The sequence below is a fragment of the Anomaloglossus baeobatrachus genome, chromosome 11, assembly GCF_048569485.1.
Source record: "Anomaloglossus baeobatrachus isolate aAnoBae1 chromosome 11, aAnoBae1.hap1, whole genome shotgun sequence".
Lineage (NCBI taxonomy): Eukaryota > Metazoa > Chordata > Amphibia > Anura > Aromobatidae > Anomaloglossus > Anomaloglossus baeobatrachus.
In genome coordinates, this window is record NC_134363.1 from 27,539,320 (window position 1) to 27,561,806 (window position 22,487).

General features: G+C 42.1%; 1 protein-coding gene across 2 annotated transcripts in view; it reads right to left on the reverse strand.

Moving 5' to 3' along the window:
• Positions 1 to 10,463: 10,463 nt before the first annotated feature.
• LOC142257251 (chemerin-like receptor 1) overlaps positions 10,464 to 22,487 on the reverse strand; it is a 42,163-nt gene continuing 30,139 nt past the window's right edge. Inside the window, exons 1-2 of one of the 2 annotated variants that reach the window (XM_075329403.1) lie at positions 16,378 to 16,433; positions 10,464 to 14,590 (exon numbers count right to left, since the gene is read on the reverse strand). In XM_075329403.1, the coding sequence (XP_075185518.1) occupies positions 13,549 to 14,538 (990 nt within the window). In that variant the 5' untranslated portion in view covers positions 14,539 to 14,590; positions 16,378 to 16,433 and the 3' untranslated portion in view covers positions 10,464 to 13,548. Of the gene's footprint in view, positions 14,591 to 16,377; positions 16,434 to 22,487 lie in introns of those variants that run through there. The other variant, XM_075329404.1, reaches the window with a different exon arrangement.

Consider the following 22,487-nt stretch of genomic DNA (forward strand, 5'->3'; position numbering starts at 1 on the left):
CAGCAGCAGCCAGACCCGAGCAGTGGGTGAGCGCAGCGTCCCCTCCTCCGCCCGCGACAACTTGGCGTCACGAACAGGATCTTACCGCTCTGCCATCTGGTAGAGGTGCGCTTTGTGACCGCCGGAGGTGTCCGGCCGAAAAATTTAAGAAGCCGCCATTTTGGGCATGAAAAATCCCCGCTCGAGCATTTCCTCGAGCAGTGGAGGCGCGAAAGCCGAAACCCCGCCCCTGTAGAGGAGGAGCCGAAAAAAGACTAAGGGGGACGGATGGCGTCTGGCCGCATGTAAGCCGCGGCTATAAAGGCAGGGACGCCAGGACTCTGCAGCCATACTTGGTTCCTGGAAAGCACCGCTGCACGAGATGTCCCATCCGTCCGGCACCGCTGAAACCCCAGTGCCATGCCGCAGCCAACGCCCCGACCGACCCGTTACCCCTGTCACCGGTAGCGGGGCTCGCAGCGTCTGTGAGGGAGGGCCCAGACCTGGGGTCCCCAGGCCTTATCTTTGTCACCGCCCTGCCACTGGTCCCGGCTTCCATCCCAGCTGCACCGCTGATGACGACGGCCCCGGCAGTCCACCCGGCCGCAACGGAGATGACGACGGCTCCGGCAGTCCGCCCGGCCGCAACGGCAGTGAAGTACCCATCCCGTTAACGAATCTGGGCAGCCTGGTTCTGGACTGGGGTCAAGGGGTGCTACCCATTTCTTAGGGGCAGCATCAGGGCCAGGTTGTTTGGGTGGGTGACTGAAGGACCCGTTCCATTGTTATTATTAAAAGTGTATTGTTGTTGCAACTTTTGAGATGATATGAAAAAAAATGCATGTGTGAAAATGTTTAAAAAAAAAAAAAATGTTTTATTCTTTTTCAGTTGAGAAAATAAAACCGGTGATGAACGGGCAGCCCACGGACGGTCTGAATTTTACTAAGGGGGAATGTGGCGCCCTGGACAAGCCAGGGGCCACAGGTAACAACACACACACACCCCCACCCCCAGCAGTTCACAGCAGACATCCCCAGTGAGACCTGATTTCTTCCTTCGGGTTCAGACAGACACACCAGGTGGGCGGAGTCAGGCAGATGGGCCCGCCCGCCGAGGAGTTTAGCTGGCCTGAGGCAGGAAACAAGTTCAGACAAGTCCAGGCAGAGGAAGAGAGAGGAGGTCTGCAGAGAGGCAGTTGCAGACTGGGGCCTAGTTTGGAGCCTAGGTCCCTCGTGTAGCCAGTGAGGCAGACGATAGTGGCCGTCTGTAGGAACCGGGAAGACAGTCTTGGTGGAACCGTAGGTAGCCGGGGCTGGGCGGTGGCCCACCGGTACCGAACCGGGGAGCCAGCTGGAAACCGGAGCTCAGGAGGAGCGTACACGAAGGTGAAGGAAAGGACTTACACTACCAACCTGGGGTCAGGGGAAAAAACACCGCAGCCGCCTGTGGGACCTGTCCATCCAGCCGTTTGTTTGACCAGAGACTCTGTGTGAATTACTGGCTGAGTGAGTACCACCGTGCCGTGCGGCACAGCGCTGCCCCTGCGACCCTGCACCTCACCAGGCCCCGTAACCCGCCTGCCATCCCTAAAACCCTCACTGGGGTCCCGGGACAACCAACCCCCTACCCACGGAGGGGAGAACCAACATCCAAGCTGTTCCCTGTCATCGCTCCCGGGATCCCCGTCCAGAGCAGCGGTGGTGTCACAACTTCACCACAACCGTGGGTGGCGTCACGGACAATATCACCAAACCACACACCAACCCCCCTTTCACTCACGGGCGAGGAACGCCGCTCTAGTCCCCGGGATCTGGCCCACCGCTCGAGCCACCGACCGAGCGAGCAGCAGCAGCAGCCGGACCCGAGCAGTGGGTGAGCGCAGCGTCCCCTCCTCCGCCCGCGTCATACTCACTTTTGTGATATGCTGTACTTATATAGCTTCAGTATCATCAGTCCCATTAGGTCTACTTAGAATAGAAGTGATGATGACCTTCGGTCCTATCTGCCTTGTGGAAGAAATGGAACCAGGGTGACGGTATTGGAGAGGTATAGTAACACATAATATAATCTCTTATTTTTCGTAATATTTTCTTTTATTTTATTTTATTTTTTAAAGTGGTGAAAACTCGTTGGAAGAAAGAAAAACAATTATAAAACTAACAAAAGAAATGTTATACCAGTGAAAATGGAAGACGGTGCTGCAAAAAGCTTTATAGTCTCAAGCACCCGGACATCAATACACAGGTAAATTGAAATCACATCCATTATTTACAAAAATAAATTAATACATTTTTTATCTTTGATGAAAGAAAAACACAAAAGGAGCAATAATAAGGATGAAGTTTCTGCTTTTAGGTTGAACTTCAAGTTTTCATATAATTTAAGCTGAGCTGAGATCCTGAGCAGGTCCTAGATGTTGTCTTCTTCTGGACCCTATTGCCCAATAACCTGGTCCCACAGAGGATTCTAAATATCTTGACCAGGCTATAGATGTCATGGCCGTCTCTCTGTATTTTGAGACTAGTGACAGGATGAGGACTAGAGTATCTCATTGTCATCTGAGACTCTACATTTGTTTGGGTATGGCAAGGGTTAATGTCAGTTTTCTTTGCCAGCAGCTTTCGACTCCTGGTTAGGTGTTTCCGGTTTGGGATCACTCCCAGTCTCTTTATATACCCTTTCTCCAAGCAGAGGGCACCGGTTATTCTCTGATCTCATTTAGATGCCTGGCCCAGAGGTGGAAGGAGCTGCTGGAGCCCTTACTGTTGGTTGTGGTGAAGGCTTCAGTACTGGTTCCTGACTGCAGCCTTGTTGTTGGAGTTAGTCTGTTGGTTCCCCCCCCCCGTTTGTCTTACCTTCTCTTGGTGTGTTTTTAAGTGCAGCAGTGGGACTAGGGATCCTTACCTACCCACTCACTAGCCAGGGCTTACTGCAGGTTTCTCATGGCTTCAGGTTCCTGCTCGGCAACAGGTAAAAAACCTGTATATGAACTGGCTAGAAGTGCAGGGTACAGTGGAGGAGGTGTCCATCTTCTCTCTCACTAGCATCAAGGCCCACCTTTGGTAATGTGTCCCCTGTGTACCCCTTGTTTCTCTAGGTAAAACCCCTGTCTGTTGTGTGTTTTACCTCACACCGGACCTTCCCTAAGTCTGTCCTATGACAATAGAGGCTTGTTGACACCCCTTTCACCCATTTCTCGTGGCACCCAGTGCCAACATGAAAAGGCAACTAAAATCCATATAATGTTTACTAAATTATTCACTCATTAGATATAATGTGTTAGAAAATACCAATGTCATGTGGAGCTACTGATCATTTGGAATATTAAATAGTATGTGCCATTTTGTAACCTTCAATTAATTTCTCCCATGCATTAACGATGTTAAAAAAAATCAAAAATATTAAAAAACAAATTACACATGAATCCTATGCATAGTCAACACTCATGCGGTACTCTCGTACATTTACCCCTTGCCTGTAGATTATGATAAAGTAGGAACATAGGACAGAGGGAGGGAAATAATAGTTGAGTGAATGATCTGACTACAGAGTGTAATTTGTAGTCTGTAACCGTGGAGACTCATAGCTCTGTATAGGAACATCAAAGGGATTGTCCACTACTCAACAACCCTTTCTCAACCCCTATGTTTGGCCCATGTAAAATAATAACTCTTAAACTCACCTCCAGTGTTGATTCCATCTCTTTCTCAATGCTCATATATGTAAAATGATAACACTTATATTCACCATTAGTGCCATTCCAGTGGTGTCATCACTGGCTCTCCTGGGGATTGTGTGACATTGTCATGTTATGTCATCCCAGTCGCTAACTAGCAATTTCTGCACTTTTTCCTCCTTAGAACAAATCAAGATATCCAGAGCAAGTTGCCACTGCTCTCTCACTTCTTCTGGATGCCAATGATAGTGAGGAGCAAAAGGGTAACAATGTTTTGAACTTTTGATTTTCAGGCTCCAGATCTCACCATCCACTATATCTTTGAGTGTGAGACTACCTCCACTTTATACACAATCATCTTGGTAGCTCATTCTTGACCCACAAGACAATTAGGTGTCATGGAACTGAATGGAACAGGTCCCGATGGAGACAACCAGGCTGGCGGTACTGTGGAGTTACAATACCGCATAATTCATTATTTACAATAATTTATTCTTTTTGGCTAGTTTTTAAAAGAAGTGGTGAAAACTCTTTAGACTAAAAATCTGAAAATATAGGAAAATATTAATGGCAGACTAGTCAAAGTGGCGGAAAGTGCTGCAAAGAGCTTAATGGTTTAATTTACCGGACATTAATACACGGGTAAATTGATATCACATACATTATTTACAAAAGAAAATAATACATTTTTTATTTTTGATGAAGGAGAAAAATTAAAGAAGGAATAATAAAGATGGTGTCTCTTATTTTAGGTCGAACTTTAAGTGTTCATGTAATTTATCCATAAAAGTTGTAACATATCGGAAATCTGCTGCTCTCAAAATTCAGCACAGCTGACCTGAAATACCGAGAAGGTGCTGCTGCATTTCCCCAAGAATAGGCCCTAGTAGGACTTTTTTGGCCTTTTATAAGCCCAAAAATAATCCCAAGTTGCAGTACAGCATACTAATAGTATCTTGAAATGGGGCTTGTGCAGCACTTTCAGGATATGCAACTGTTATTAGTGTATATTACCCCGTTGTGTTATTGTAAGCCCAAAAAATTAGTACAAAATGAACATCACCCCTACCCCGGCCACCACTTTGGGCAGCCATCAGTGATTGGTGCTGTCTGACTGCTGTACTCACCCACTGTTAATGGAAAATCAATATTCCCCTTTTCCACCCACTCCTCTGGGCCGCCATCAGTGACTGTTGCAGTTAGACTGCTCTACTTGCCCTCTGTTAGTGGAAAATGAATATTCACCCCTTTTCCCTGCCCACCCCTCTGTACAGGCGTCGGTGATTGGTACAGTCAGACACCTGTACTCGTGAGGTGTTAATGGAAGATGAATATTCACCACTTCCCCCTCCCACCCTTCTGTGCAGGCATCAGTAATTGGTGTTGTCAGACTGCTGTACTTGCCCCCAATTAATGGGAAATGAATATTCACCCCTTTCCCTGTCCACCCCTCTGTGCTCACATCAGTGATTGGTAACAGAAAGTGATAGAAGAAGGGTCTTAATTCCGCGCCAAGGACTCAATGGATCCAGGAAGAGATTAATGCTTCTTTAATAACATGCACAAGTCTACGCGTTTCTGGAGACACAACTCCCTTCATCAGGACATTGGCAAGAGAACATCAAATCTCTGAGATCTGATTTGAGATTTGATGTTCTCTTGCCAATGTCCTGATGAAGGGAGCTGTGTCTCCAGAAACGCATAGACTTGTGCATGTTATTAAAGAAGCATTAATCTCTTCCTGGATCCATTGAGTCCTTGGCACGGAATTAAGACCCTTCTTCTATCACTCTCTGTTATCAGCCAACATTGGGACTGCTGCCTGGACCTGGATCTTATATATGCCTGTATAGTGGTTGTGACTCGCACAACCATTATAGGTGAGTGTGTTTTTATTACATATCTTCCTCCCTTTTTGGGGTAAGACCCTATTGCGCTTTTCTTTCCACAGTTTCTCATCCACATCAGTGATTGGGGCAGTCAGACTGCTTGTACTCACCCTCTGTTAATGGAAAATGAATATTCACCCCTTTCTGCCCACCTTTATGTGCAACCATCAGCGATTAGTACAGTCAGACTGATTGTACTCACCATCTGTTAATGAAAAAATTAATATTCACCTCTTCCTGCCTACCTCTATGTGCAGGTATCAGTGATTAGTGCATTCAGGCTGCTTGTACTCACCCTCTGTTAATGGAAAATGAATATTCTCCCATTCCTGCCCACTTTTATGTGCAGACATCAGTGATTAGTGCAGTCACACTGCTGTACTTGCCCTCTATTAATGGAAAATGAATATTCTCCCCTTGTGATTAGTGGAGTCAGGCTGCTTGTACTCACCCTCTGTTAATGGAAAATGAATATTCTCCCCTTGTGATTAGTTCAGTCAGGCTGCTTGTACTCGCCCTCTGTTAATGGAAAATGAATATTCTCCCCTTCCTGCCCACCTCTATGTGCAGGTATCAGTGATTAGTTCAGTCAGGCTGCTTGTACTCACCCTCTGTTAATGGAAAATGAATATTCTCCCCTTCCTGCCCACCTCTATGTGCAGGTATCAGTGATTAGTTCAGTCAGGCTGCTTGTACTCACCCTCTGTTAATGGAAAATGAATATTCTCCCCTTCCTGCCTACCTTTATGTGCAGGCATCAGTGATTAGTGCAGTCACACTGCTGTACTTGCCCTCTATTAATGGAAAATTAATATTCTCCCCTTGTGATTAGTTCAGTCAGGCTGCTTGTACTCACCTTCTGTTAATGGAAAATGAATATTCTCCCCTTCCTGCCTACCTTTATGTGCAGACATCAGTGATTAGTGCAGTCACACTGCTGTACTTGCCCTCTATTAATGGAAAATGAATATTTTCCCCTTGTGATTAGTGCAGTCAGGCTGCTTGTACTCACCCTCTGTTAATGGAAAATGAACATTCTCCCCTTGTGATTAGTTCAGTCAGGCTGCTTGTACTCGCCCTCTGTTAATGGAAAATGAATATTCACCCCTTTCTGCCCACCTCTATGTGCAGGTATCAGTGATTAGTGCATTCAGACTGCAGTACTCACCCTCTGTTAATGGAAAATGAATATTCTCCCCTTCCTGCCAACCTTTATGTGCAGGCATCAGTGATTAGTGCAGTCACACTGCTGTACTTGCCCTCTATTAATGGAAAATGAATATTCTCCCCTTGTGATTAGTGCAGTCAGGCTGCTTGTACTCGCCCTCTGTTAATGGAAAATGAATATTCTCCCCTTCCTGCCCAGCACTTTCTACTGGCGTCGGTGATTGATGCAGTCAGACTGCTGAACTCACCCTCTATTAATAGAAAATGAATATTCTCCCCTTGTAATTAGTGCAGTCCGGCTGCTTGTACTCACCCTCTGTTAATGAATCCAATTTAAAAAAAAAAATAAAGATTTTAAAAATGTGTTAAAGAATGTAAAAATTAAAAGATCAAATTGCAGACCCCTTCGTCTTATGGAAAATAAAACAAAAAAAAATAAAAAAAATGCACATATTTGATTTGCTGTATTCAAAAACGTCCATTCTATCCAATAGATAGATAGACATTTTTGTAATTTTTTTAAATAAGAAAAACTGAAATATCACATGGTCAGAAGTGTTCAGCCCTTTTGCTCAGTATTGTGTAGAAGCACCCTCCCTTTTGAGCTAGTACAGCCATGAGTCTTCTTGGGATCCTGGATTTGGGAATCCTCTGCCATTCTTAGTTGCAGATTTTCACCAGTTCGATCAGGTTGGATGGTGAACGTTGGTGGACGCCATTTTCAGGTCTCTCCAGAGACGCTCAATTGGGTTTAGGTCAGGGCTCTGGCTGGGCCGGTCAAGAATGGTCACAGAGTTATTCTGAAGCCACTCCTTTGTTATTTTAGCTGTGTGCTAAGAAAAACTGAAATATCACATGGTCATAAGTACGCAGACCCTTTGCTCAGGCACTAATGTTTAAGTCACATGATGTCCATTTCCTTGTGATCTTCCTTGAGATGGTTCTACTCCTTCATTGGAGTCCAGCTGTGTGTAATTAAACTGATAGGACTTGATTTGGAAAAGCGCACACCTGTCTATATAAGACCTCAAAGCTCACAGTACATGTCAGACCAAATGAGAATCATGAGGTCAAAGGAACTGCCCAAGCAGCTCAGAGACAGAATTGTGGCAAGGCACAGATCTGGCCAAGGTTACAAAAGAATTTCTGCAGTACTCAAGGTTCCTAAGAGCACAGTGACATCCATAATCCTTAAATGGAAGACGTTTGGGACCACCAGAACTCTTCTTAGAACTGGCCGTCCAGCCAAACTGAGTAATCGTGGGAGAAGAGCCTTGGTGAGAGAGGTAAAGAAAAATCCCAAGATCACTGTGGCTGAGTTCCAGAGATGCAGTAGGGAGATGGGAGAAAGTTCCACAAAGTCAACTATCAATGCAGCCCTCCATCAGTCAGGCCATTATGGCAGCATGGCCCAACAGAAGCCTCTCCTCAGTGCAAGACATATGAAAGCCGCATAGAGTTTGCAAAAAACACATGAAGGACTCACAGACTATGAGAAATAAGATTCTCTGGTCTGATGAGATGAAGATAGAACTTTTTGGTCATAATTCTAAGTGGTATGTGTGGAGAAAACCAGCACTGCTCATCACCTGACCAATACAATCCCCACAGTGAAGCATGGTGGTGGCAGCATCATGCTATGGGGGCAGGGACAGGACGACTGGTTGCAATTGTAGGAAAGAGAAATGCGGCCAAGTACAGAGATATCCTGGAAGAAAACCTCTTCCAGAGAGCTCTGGATCTCAGACTTGGCTGAAGTTTCACCTTCCAACAAGACAATGACCCTAAGCACACAGCTAAAATAACAAAGAAGCAGCTTCAGAACAACTCTGTGACCATCCTTGACTGGCCCAGCCAAAGCCCTGATCTAAACGCAATTGAGCATCTCTGGAGAGACCTGAAAATAGTTGTACACCAACGTTCACCATCCAACCTGATGGAACTGGAGAGGATCTGCAAGGAAGAATGGCAGAGGATCCCCAAATCCAGGTGTGAAAAACCTGTTGCATCATTCCCAAGAAGTCTCATGGCTATACTAGCTAAAAAAAGGGTGCTTCTACTCAATACTGAGCAAAGGGTCTGAATACTTATGGCCATGTAATATTTCAGTTTTCCTTGTTTAATACATTTGCAAAAAATCCTACGTTTCTGGGGTTTTTTTGTTAAGATGGGGGATGGGGTGCAGAGTGCACATTAATGAGCAAACAAATGAACTTTTTTTTCATTTACCTGATGGCTGTGATGAAATAAAGAGTGAAAAATTCCAAGGGGTCTGAATACTTTCCGTACCCACTTAATGTTGAAAATATAAGCTCTGGTCCAAAAATAAGTCCTAGTTACAATTAGGGCCAACGTTATAGGGGAAAACTTGGTAATTGCCCATGGCCCACATTAAGGGGCTTCCAGCATTTCAATTCCAAGGTTAAGACTATTAAGTATCTTTGGTGACATCATGGTCATGTCACCAAAGGTCCTTTAACTGTGAGAGTCTAGAGAAACTGAAGAGGAAACAGACTGGTATATGTATAGTGTGTATTATGTGGATGCAGTGTGTATATTTACATGTGCATGTACAGTGTGTGTGTGTGTGTGTGTACATATATATATGAAACGCCCGCGCCGGGGCTTGCAGGGCTCGCACGGTCACCGGGCCGGTGGTATTTGGGGTCAGGCTGTGAGTGGCCCGACCCGGCTTCCGTGACCCCCGGCGGGTTTCAATAAAAGGAAAGTCTGACCGTCAGTCCGGTGTTACAAGGGGGATGGAAGGAGGGTAACGGGGTTCCTGGAGAGCTTGCCATCATTCTCCCCCCCCAGGAAACGGTACGGGACGGGGACAGGGGATGCTTGCAGCGCCACCCGTGGTTTGCGGCCAGGTGTTCAGCCGCCGCTGCACAGTCTCTCTCTCCGGGGCAGGTGTTACGGGCAGCCGGATGGAATCGCTCCCCATGGGTGGAGCGGGGTGGCCCCGGGAGGTTTATGAGACCCAGGGCAACAGTCCTCAGGGACACCAGGGGCACAGGGCGGTGGCATTACTCACAGCAGTCACGGAGTGCGGGTTCCAGTTTCTCTTTATTTAAAGTCCATTCCACATCGCACCCGGGTGCTGGTCCTCGCCGCCTGTAGCCTTTGGTCGGTCCCGGGCAGGTAGGAGGAAGGGGCCGGTGGAGTGATCTGGGGGTCCCTCTCTCTTTCAGTGCGATAATGCTATCCCCGTGGCATGGAGCATCTTGGGGACACGCCGCCATTCTGTCTGTCTCTCTTCCAGTAGCGGACACACACCAACCGCCACCGGGTACAACTTTCTCCAGGGATCCCCAGTCCTCAGCTCCATTCCGCTCCTCTAGGTGTTATCAGCCCTGGTCTGGTGGCATCTCCTCAGCAGGGAGCTGTACTGTGTAAGTCTGCACTCCCTTGCAGCCCCTGACGTTCTGCCCAAAACTTCTGTGTGCTCTGCACTAAACTCACTCCTTCAGGCCCCCCTCCCCTTGGTTGTCATGGGGACCTGCCTGTGTCCAGCCACCTGCTCATTAAGGAGACAGGATAAGTCATGGACTCAAAACTTCATGCTGCAAAAGATATTAACTTCTTCCTGCCAGTGGGATGTGAGTGTGTGTGTGTGTGGACTTCACTCCTCCTGCCCGGGAAAAAATGGGGTAACATTTAATACCCTGTAACGACCCATTTACAGGGGCATTATATATATATATATATATATATATATATATATATATATATATATATATATGTGTATGTGCAGTGTGTATATTACATGTGTATGTACAGTGTGTGCATATATATGTGTATGTGCAGTGTGTATATTACATGTGTATGTACAGTGTGTGCATATATATGTGTATGTGCAGTGTGTATATTTACATGTGTATGTACAGTGTGTGTATATACATGCGTATGTGCAATGTGTGTATTTTCATGTGAAGACACTACTACAAAAAGCATTTCCAGTGGCACGCAATAATATAAGGGTACATTGGCATGCCAATTTATATCACCTTCATTCATCGTTATATTGTACTTATTGAAAAATATTGTCGAGAATGACGGAGACGATAATGCTAAACCATGCACATGCACATGTTTCAAACCATAAATCTGTGTTATTTATGAGTATTGTGCGGTCCTAAAATTGCTATGATATGACATCAAGGTACTATTTTGTGTATAGTATAGTAATAGTTATGTTTATGGTATAGAACTATTACTTATGCATACAATAGAGCAGCATTGTTTATGTGTATGGTATACTGTAAAATCTTTAAAGGGGTTCTCACAAGCGTTTGCAACAAGTGTGTATATATAATATATATATATATATATATATACATATATATTAATTATTAGATCCTGTAATGATAATAATATCCAAAATTGGAAAGTGTTGAAAAAATGTTTCTTTTTTGAGATAATGTTATAAATATGTCCTGGCTATTTATTGTCTTTTTTATGTTTCCGGCAATGCAAAGCTCTTCGAGTTCATGGTCAGCAGATACCATAGTGTCTGGGAAGGGGAGGAAGTATAGGTCATCTATGATAATTGAGTATATAAACACGAAACTACAGGGGCTCGCAGCTGCTGCTTTTAGAAGTTATACATTTACCTGCCTGTTTTATCACAGGAGCGCGTGTTTGTGCTGCATCTTTAGCTCATCATAAGTCAAGTCTGTCAAGTAGGAGTTCAGGTGGATGCTGAGCTCCTACCGGAGCTCACAGGACTAGTAACAATGTATAAATACTCACTCCTGTGATAAAACAGGCAGAGAAAGGTATTATCTCAGAAAACAGAAGCTGCAAGCCCCTGCTGTCATCTGTATACTCTCAGGCATCCTCTCATAGCTAGGAGCTGTGGTATGTGCCAACCATGAACTGGAAAAGCTCTGCATGTTCAGACACAGCAAATAGAAGGGCACGCTTATTAGACTATCTCAGCACAGGAACAATTTTTTAACACATCCTTTTGTTGAACTTATTATTATTCCAAGATCTGTTAAATAAAATGTATTTTGTTACTGGGACAAAGCCTTTAAGTATTGCTGACATTTTAATTTTAAACTTATGTAAAAGTATACAATGTAGAAATATTTGTTCCTGTGATAAAACAGGCAGTGAAAAGTGTTATCTCAGAAAGCAGAAGCCGTGAGCCCCTGCTGTCATCTATATACTATCTTAGGCTTCTTCTCCTGTCCAGAAGCTGTGGTTTGTGCCAACCATGAACTGGAAAAGCTCTGCATGCTATAACACAGCAAATCGAAGGGCACAATTATAAGACTATCTCAGCACAGGAACAATTTTTTAACACATCCATTTGTTGCACTTATTATTACTCCAAGATCTGTTAACTAAAATGTACTTTGTTAGTGGGACAAAGCCTTTAAGTATTGCTGACATTTTCATTTCATGCTCATGTAAAGGTAGACAATGTGGAAGCATTCGCTCCTGTGATTAAATAGGCAGGCAAAAGTGAAATCTCAGAAAGCAGTAACAGCAAGCCTTTGCTGTGGTCTTTATACTCTCTTAGGCTTCCTCTCCTGGCTAGGAGCTGTGTTATCTCAGAAAACAGAAGCTACAAGCCCCTGCTGTCATCTGTATACTCTCAGGCATCCTCTCAAAGCTAGGAGCTGTGGTATGTGCCAACAATGAACTGGAAAAGCTCTGCGTGTTCAGACACACAAATAGAAGGGCACATTTATAAGACTATCTCAGCACAGGAACTATTTTTTAACACATCGTTTTGTTGAACGTATTATTATTCCACGATCTGTTAACTAAAATGTACTTTGTTAGTGGGACAAAGCCTTTAAGTATTGCTGACATTTTAATTTTAAACTTATCTAAAAGTATACAAAGTAGAAATATTTGTTCCTGTGATAAAACAGGCAGTGAAAAGTGTTATCTCAGAAAGCAGAAGCAGTGAGCCCCTGCAATCAACTATATACTATCTAAGGCTATGTTCACACTAGAAAAATGATTTTTCTTAAGAAATTTCTTAAGAAATTTCTTAAGAGTGAAGGATAAGTGCACCTGCGTTAAAGAACGCACCAAAAACGCACCTGCGTTTTTGCCGCGTTTTCGGTGCATTTTCGGTGTGTTTTTGGTGCGTTTTCCCGCTGGTTGCTCCCTGCGTTATTGTGCCAATTATGTATGGCAAATAACGCAGTTAGCTGCAGAAAAGAAGTGGCATGCTCATTCTTTTTCTTAAGAAAATCTACTGAAAGAATTTTCTTAAGAAAAAAACGCAGAGTGCGCACAGCTAATTTTTTTTCCCATAGGTTTTGCTGGGAAATGTCTGCAGAAAGATTACAAGAATTTCTCAAGAAATTTCTGCAGCAAAAACGGACCAAAAACGCAGGTAAAAAGCGCAGTGTGTGAACATAGCCTTAAGCTTCTTCTCCTGTCCAGGAGATGTAGTATGTGCCAACAATGAACTGGAAAAGCTCTGCATGCTAGAACACAGCAAATGGAAGGGCACAATTATAAGACTATCTCAGCATAGAAACAATTTTTTAACACATCCAATTGTTTAAATTATTATTATTATTCCAAGATCTGTTAACTAAAATGTACTTTTTTAGTGGGACAAAGCCTTTAAATATTGCTGACATTTTCATGTCATGCTTATGTAAAGGTAGACAATGTGGAAGCATTTGCTCCTGTGATAAAAGAGGCAGGGAAAAGTGATATCTCAGAAAGCAGCAGCGGAAAGCCTTTGCTGTGGTCTTTATACTCTCTTAGGCTTCCTCTCCTGTTCAGGAGCTGTGGTATGGGCCAACCATGAACTGGAAAAGCTCTGCGTATTTGGACACAGCAAAAAGAAGGACACGTTATAAGATGAAGTCACGTGAATTATCTTCACTTGCTTTGATTCTATCTTGTTCCTTGGAATCTTCCTTCTCCGCTTCCTCCATGAAGGCTTTCTCAAACACAGAATGGAGAGAGATACAAATTTTTTTCGTAAAATTTTGACCAATAAGAACATAAAGAATGGGATTGATGCAGCTGTTGACTATCATCAGGCACGTCGCTATTTTTTTTCTAGCCTGATTTACTTTTGAAAAATGCTCTGGTCCATAACGTTGCAAAAGGAGGAACAAATTATAGGGGAAGAAGCAGAGAAAGAAAAGGATGATGATGGCCAGGAAAATTTTGAAGGGTCTCGAAGATATGATGATTCCTCTCCTCTTGATTCGCACAGTAATGGCCACGTAACACAAGACGATGATGGTGAAAGGTAAGAGAAACAGAAAAATGGGATTTACGATAGTCTTCCACTCGTGGTTATTATGAAAGCTGTTGCGACAAGTTATTTTATCTTGCCTTTTATCAATGTTTCGAATGGAATAGTGCAGAACATTAAAAGGAATAGCAATAAACCATGTTAGTATGGCTATTTTTCTGGCCAACCTTGATCTCCGATGATTCTTACACCAGACTGGGAAATAGACACAAATGTAACGGTCTACGCTGATGACCATGAGCTGTAGGACACTGACGGACAGGTTGAGATAATACAAAAACCAGTATGACTTGCACATAAAGTTCCCGAATAGCCAGTGATTGCCCAGAGCTAGATAAGTAATTCTCAACGGTAGGAAAAATGTAAAAGTAAAGTCAGTAATGGCCAAATTAAGAATCCATACCACGTTGACCGTCTTCTTCATCCTGAAGATGCAGAACCAGATGACCAGACCGTTTCCAGTAGTCCCCAATATATAAACCATCACATGGACCACTAGCCTGAAGATTTGTAGGTCGGTGTACTCGCTTGAGTTATCTTGGTTGTTGTAACTGCCATTTATCGAGGAGTAATTCATGAGTAGAGTCTTCGTAATCTTAGGAGTCAGATTTCATATAAATCCTAAGACACTTAAAAGAAAAAGAACCAGGGTAAATTTACTGTATTTTTAACCAAATCCCTAAAAATATCTCTTTAATGCTATTTCTGAGGAAAAAATCCAATATTTTAACCTGCCAACATAGGGTTAATCTGTGTCAAGGGATGCCCGGGAACACAGAGTAACGTAAACTGTTCCTAAGGCTGGGGCCCCTGCGCTCACCCTCACACCCGGAGGTATCCTTGAAGGTAGGGAGGTCCGGGCCTCCGACCTGGCCCTGACACCTGTTTTAGCCCTGATGGTAATGTCACCTCCTCACTCACCACCCAAATGACAGACCAGAAAAGGAGAACCCAAAAAAAAAACCCACCTGTACAAACAACAGAAGGGGGTAATAACAACTCACACACCACAGGGAAAATATACGAGGTAGTGGGAAGGGAAAAGGGAAAGTACCAACACCAGGGTAAACACTTCCACACAACAAAGCACAGACCACAGCAGCAGCAAGAATCACGTCTGTCCACTTCCAAGCCCAGCTCCAGAATGGCTCTGAATAACCGGCACCCCGAGCTTCAACAGAAGATATTTATCTAGGCGGGAAGTGGACATCAGCAGGAACAGCTGAGTAGCCTAGCAAAGTCTGTTACTGCAACAAAATTGAAAGTAACCTCTTGTGTGCCAAAAAAAAAAAAACCCTCTAAAGTGTGGGACTTGGACCTGTCAAAAACTATCAGGCAGAGAGGACCGTGACAATCTGCAGGTTAGTAGCATTATGATTGTGTCCAGCCACACTATTGAAAATGCGCCACCCAGGAGAAAATTAATTTTATTTCTCCCAGGAGCCGCCAGCTTTCAGTCATGTAGGCATGCCCGAAGCAATTACAGTCACTCAGATCAACAGATGTACACCCTGACACTGACTGACAGCCAGGTCTACAGTGCATCAGTGTATAGATGGCTGTCAGTGACGTGGTGAATATAGCTGCCACTTCTAGTCCAGTGAGCGGTGACTGAAGCCCCACGGGCAGACCTTTATTCTCTAAGGAGCCGCTGCCTTTCAGTCATGTAGGCATGCCCGGAGCAATTACACACCCTGAGATTGACGGATGTACACTCTGGCACTGACTCACAGCCAGATCTACAGTGCTTCAGTGCAAAGCCGGCTGTCAGTGACGTGGTGAATACAGCTGCCACTTCTAGTCCAATGAGCGGTGACTCAAGCTTCACCGGCAGACCTTTATTCTCCCAGGAGCCACCAGCTTTCAGTCATGTAGGCATGCCTGGAGCAATTACAATCACTCAGATCAACAGATGTACACCCTGACACTGACTGACAGCCAGGTCTACAGTGCATCAGTGCAAAGCCCATTTTCTCCCTGGTTCCGCACTTTCAGTACTGTCACCAGGCACCTTCATTATGGTATTAACCTGCAAATTAACCCTATATCTGAAGCAAACACTTGGAGGGGGGCACCTGTCATTTTTCTTATTTTGCTAAACAGTTAAATCACAGATGTTTACTTAACCTTCTGATCTTCTATTATTATTTTATTATAATATTTAAATATTTAGAGTTTATTTCATTTTTTATATATTTAGCTTAATTGTTTATTTTTTAAAAAAAAAGGAAAAGCATTTTATAGCACGTTAGTGATTTGTATCAGCTCAAAAGTATCAAATCAATTGTTACTGTTACTAACGTATTTTTAATCACAATGAAATTCTAAAAAATAAATACACAAATAATATATAATGTTAAAATAAGTTTTAAATATTCTATTTTGTATCATTCTCCAGCAGTAAATATCTACATACCGGGGCTGTTTTCTTCTACTACAAGGTGTGATGTCTCCTCCGCCTTCCTCAATCTGGATAATAAATGCTGCAATTCCATTATATACCAATAACGACGTAGAATAAATATTTATAAGTTTATTTTTTTCTGAAAGTTCATTACTTAGAAACTTTTTATTCCCGGCTTCCTAAGGTAGTGAAATAGCGACACCTTCTGGAATATCAATAAAAAAACACCACTCTAGTGTTTTTTTATTAATTTTATTTATTTATTTTTTTATTGGAGCACCTTTTAAATTCCCCACACCAAGCCTTATAATTACCAGCCACAGTTTTTATCTTTTATCCATACCGGTTCTGTTGGTCTCCAGCAGTTTGTGACCTGCTGGATCACTCCTGTGCTTGCTGAAGGTCACGTTTCAATTTAAGTCTATGACAACCTTCTTTTGGCTCTCATAGACTTGCAAAGAAAAAGTGCAAATCTCTAAAATCCTAGAAAAGTGTTGTGAGCAGAGAGAATTTGATTAACTAATGAGCCTGAGAATATGAAACCTATTAAAGGTGGTCGACATATAGCTGCACTCAACCCTAGAATGTATTTTCAATATTTAGACCCAATAGAACTGAAAACATAGAGTGCAACTGTTCATATTACTCTTATAACTTGACCTTCATCAATACCATTCCTTATTATATTATTAGCAAACTATACTCTATTTGATATTAAGTGTTCTTATAACTTAACTTTTACCTAGAATGAAGAAAAAGGCAGCACTCCAAAAATAAGAAAAAAGTAAACGTAATATAATAATAATAATGATGATAATAATAATAAAAAGAAGAATAGTGATGATAGTAATAATAAATAGTGATGATAATAACATTAATTATAATAATGCTAATAATGCTACTACTATTATTATTATTATTATTATTATTATTTATTAGCCCATATGGTGTGGCAACATTTTGGTTACAATGAACCTTTATCAACCTTATCTTGCTAAAAGTTCATTGTAACAGAATCATTGTTGCACCAGATGGGCTAATAAATAAATTATTATTATTATTATTATTATTATTATTATTATTATTATTATTATTATTATTATTATTATTATTATTATTGATATTATTTTTGTTATTATTAGAATTATTATTAACATTGATGTTTTGATGTTATTATTATTATTTATTAGCCCATATGGTGTGGTAACATTTTGGTTACACTTAACCTTTGTCAGCTTTATCTTGCTAAAATGTCATTGTTTCAGAATCATTGTTGCACCAGATGGGCTAATAAATTATTATTATTATTATTATTATTATTAGCATTGATGTTATTATTATTATTATTAGCATTAATGTTATTATTATTATTATTATTAGTGTCATTTTTATAAGTAATTATTGTATTATTATTATTCATTAGTATTATTATAATCCATATTATTATTATTATGATTATTATTTTTAGCATTGATGTTCTTATTATTATTAGTATTAATGTTATTATTATTAGTGTCATTTTTATTTTTATGAGTAATAATTGTATTATTATTATTCATTAGTATTATTATAATCCATATTATTATTATTATTATTAGCATTATTATTAGCATTGATATTATTATTATTATTATTATTATTATTATTATTATTATTATTATTATTATTATTATCATTATTAGCATTAATGACATTATTATTATTATTAGTAGTAGTAGTATCATTATCATTTAATTATGAGTAATAATGTTATTATTTATTAGTATCATTATAATACATATTATTACTTTTTTTATTATTATTATTATTATTATTTTAAGTACACTTTTTTTCACTGATTATTTCATTTTATCTATTTGGGACAACTAGATATTATTTAGTAGGACTTGCACCGATATATATGGTATGCTTTTTGTTTGCTGCTCTTTATTTTTCTGTTTACCTGTTACTTAGACATCTGACAATACCTTTCCTTATTATGTACTATTCTATTAATTAAATTTAGTTGGTATTGAATGTTCTGCTCCTATTATATACAGCACTGAACTGTACACATACTTTGCATACTCTGTATTATATTTTATTGACCTGGCTGTACTGCAGTGCCATCTACTGGCTATTTTGCTGCATGTCACCCCTGTCCTATTTCATTTTTTTAAATTTTAATACATTCTAATAAAAGTATATTTTTAAGTCAAAAGGTGCATTTATGGAAATGCTCTTTCTGTTGAGGTGAGGATATAATTAAACCTTATTCTAAAAAGAAGCCCAACAAAAGGAAGAAATAAAATACAACAAATAGAGTTCCTAATAATTGTATTGTTCCCAAGTATAAATAGCAAGCAAATACTACCATATACCATATAACATTAGTTAATTTATTTGTATGGCAATTCAAATAAAAAAAAAGAAAAGAAGGCTAAAGTAAGGCTAAAACATCATGATATAAAATGTAGTACAAATGAGGTCCACAGGATGGCAGAATAGGCAAAGCAGAATTATATGTTACATGCATAAACCAAAGGCCAGATATATTGTCATATAGATATGATTTCATAATTAGGCTAAGGCTTATGAATATGTAAAAAAAGAGAACCAATGCGGACCACTCATGATAATATGAAAGGTAAGAAAATCACCAGTTCAGACCTCGACATGCGTTTCGACCCAACTTCATAGAGAGTGAGCCTCATGGAGAGGATCAGGAAAAGGCCTCCATATTGGATAATGGATGTTTTGGGCCGGTTGCTGGGTAAAACGGACTTTCAACTCCCTCCAAAGGTTTTCTATGGGGTTGAGATCTGGAGACTGGCTAGGCCACTCCAGGACCTTCATATGCTTCTTACGAAGTCACTCCTTTGTTGCCCTGGCAGTGTGCTTAGGATCATTATCATGTTGAAAGACCCAGCCACGTTTCATCTTTAATGCCATTGCTGATGAAAGGGGGTTGCACTCAAAATTTCACAATACATGGCTCCATTCTTTCTTTCATGTACACGGGTCAGTCGTCCTGGTTCCTTTGCAGAGAAACAGCCCCAAATCATGATGTTGCCACCCCCATGCTTCACAGTAGGTATGGTGTTCTTTGGATGCAACTCAGCATTCTGTCTCCTCCAAACACGTTGAGTTGTGTTTCTACCAAACAGTTCTACTTTTGTGTCTTCAGACCATAAGACATTCTCCTAATACTCTTCTGGATAATCCAAATGCTCTCTAGCAAACTTCAGACGGGCCCGGACATGTAATGGCTTAAGCAGGGGTATACGTCTGGCACTCCAGAATCTTAGTCCCTGGTGGCGTAATGTGTTATTGATGGTAGCCTTTGTTACGATGGTCCCAGCTCTATCAAGGTAATTCACTAGCTCCCCCTGTATGGTTCTGGGATTTTTGCTCACCGTTCTTGGGATCATTTTGACTCCATGGGGTGAAATCTTGGGAAGAGCCCCAGATTGAGGGAGATTATCAGTGGTCTTGTATGTCTTCCATTTTCTCATTATTTCTCCCACAGTTGATTTCATCACACCAAGCTGCTTGCCTATTGCATATTCAGTCTTCCCAGCCTGGTGCAGGGCTACAATTTTGTCTCTGATGTCCTTCAGTAGCTCTTCGGTCTTCACCATAGTAGAGTTTGGAGTTTGACTGTTTGAGGTTGTGGACAGGTGTCTTTTATACAGATAACAAGTTCAAACACGTGGCATTACTACAGGTAATGAGTGGAGGACAGAGGAGCCTCTTAAAGAAGAAGTTACAGGTCTGTGAGAGCCAGATATCTTGCATGTTTTTAGGTGACTAAATACTTATTTTCCACTAAAATTTGCAAAAAAAATCTTGCCAAATCAGACATGGTGATTTTCTGGATTTGTTTTCTCATTTTGTCTCTCATAGTGGTGGTCATCTATGGTGTCAATTACAGGCCGACCTCATCTTTATAAGTGGGAGAACTTGCACAATTGGTGGCTGACTAAATACTTTTTTTTACCCACTGTAGTTGTGATCTGTGGTAGATACTGGTAACTTTACATAAAAATGACAAGAGATTCATACTGCCTGCCAAACTACCAGATTGTGATAACACAGCATCAATCTGGCCACTTGTGTGACGGGTGGACTATTTTTAAATAAGCAGACATATTGTTCCTTTGTTTGGTAAATCAAGAGATTATAGCCATTGTTGCATGTTAGACTGTCTGGAGCCCCCTTTTCTCTATTAGTTTGTGGAATGCCTCAGCCCCCTTACGCTACATCAGTCAGATTGAATAAGCAAAACATGAGGGAACAGCCATCTTCCACTAATTTTATAAGACATAATACCCTGAAACGAGAAATAAAAAGGGCTGCTCCTGTCAGTGTGTGTGATTCTACAGGACTTCAGCTTAGGGTCCATTCATCCAGCTGGACGATTACAGAATTGATCCACTGCCCAAGGCTGAGCCCACAAATTTATTTGCTTGAAGAACCCAGATTGGGACAATTCACTCACCTGACCATATGCCTAGCTGTGCTCGGGCAGCTTTCTATGCTTGACACTATCTCCTCTCAGTAGGTTTCCACCAAAATAGGGTTGCTACTGGCTGAGGTAGTTGGCACTGGATTCCCTGAAGTAATAAACATTCTAATCCCTACCAGGCCAGTGGGTGGGACTCTGTTGCTTGTACCATCTTGTGTTCTTGCTGGAAATGTACTATATACTATTGACTGTTGGAAGCCCAATAAAGTATATGGCTGGAACGTCACCCCTGTTGTTGGTGGAGGCCAGCCATGACTTTGGTTAGGAAGAGAGGTGACATCTTACAGGGGGTGGGGTGTTAGGAACCGTTCTGGTTTATATAGCAGGTTTGGGGGTTGGGGTAACCTTTTGGCCCACCCTTCCCAGAGTGTGGTTCCCTTACCTTGTCTTGTCTGTGTAGTGTTCTGCCCATGGGAAAGGAGTACGGGCGTTCAGTGGGATGAACCCTGGTCTGTGTGGTTTTTCTAAAGACAGCCAGTCCAGTAGATGGACAAGAGCACCCACTGACCGTCATATCTCCATGGTTCTTTTATCGAAGCTATGTATGCTTTGCTTTAAAACGCTACAGCACTTCAAAGAAAACATACTTTGTAAAGCCAGCCCAGGACCTTGCATCTCGGATGACTAATTCAAGATGCCATTCCAAATGTTTTTGTCCTGCACCCCTCCTGCAGACTGTCAGGTCTCTTCAATTGTGTGTTTATAGAGAGATGCCTGTCAGTCTAGAAAAGCAGGGGAGGAGAAGCCACCAGAGATCTGCCTTTTGGACTAGTCATCCTAGACGCATAGTTCCCGGACAGCTTTTCAAAATATGAGGATATCTCTGAAATTCCCAAACAAGTGAAATGGGCCCTAACGTAAAATCTGCAACAGGGTTCTTCAGCTATAACACTAATGTTTGTATTATTTTAATCAGACCCCCAAAAACAGCATGTTACGGTCACCGCGTGGTGAAGAGCGTCCAGAGGTGGACACACTGGCCTGTGCACCGGACTCCCCTGAAGGAGCAACCACCAGCAAACCCCTATACAGGGATTGTGTGGTGCACCAACAGAAGACCTAAAAGCATGACAGCCAGGGACCAGAGGAGATGGTCTCCTACGGACGGGTAGAGTCTCTTAATGTCTGATGCTGGTATGCAAGGATGTGGCAGCACAGTGGTGGAAACCTGGACTTGACAGCACAGAGGTGATGGCTCTGATGTGGCAGCATGGAGGTAGCGGCTCTGACGTAGCAGCATAGAGGTAGCAGCTCTGATATGGCAGCACAGAAGCTCAGTCGTGGCAGCATGAAGGTAGCAGCTCAGATATGAAAGCATGGAGGAATTGGCTCTGACATGGCAGCACAGAGGTAGTGGTTCAACTGTGGCAGCATGCTAATGGTACTAGATAGCAGGCTCTAAGACAAGACAGAGCTTAGGCACACAAGACTGGAACTAGGACTCAAACACACTAACGTACAGGGACCTGGGAACTGGCAATGCACTAAAAGGCAATGTTGCTCAGGCACCTCCTGTCAGGGGAGGCAGACTTAAATACCTTTAGGGTAATGTGGCGCCCCTGACCTGGTCAGGCTCCACTGAGTACTGCACTCAGGCTGAGTGAGTACAATACAG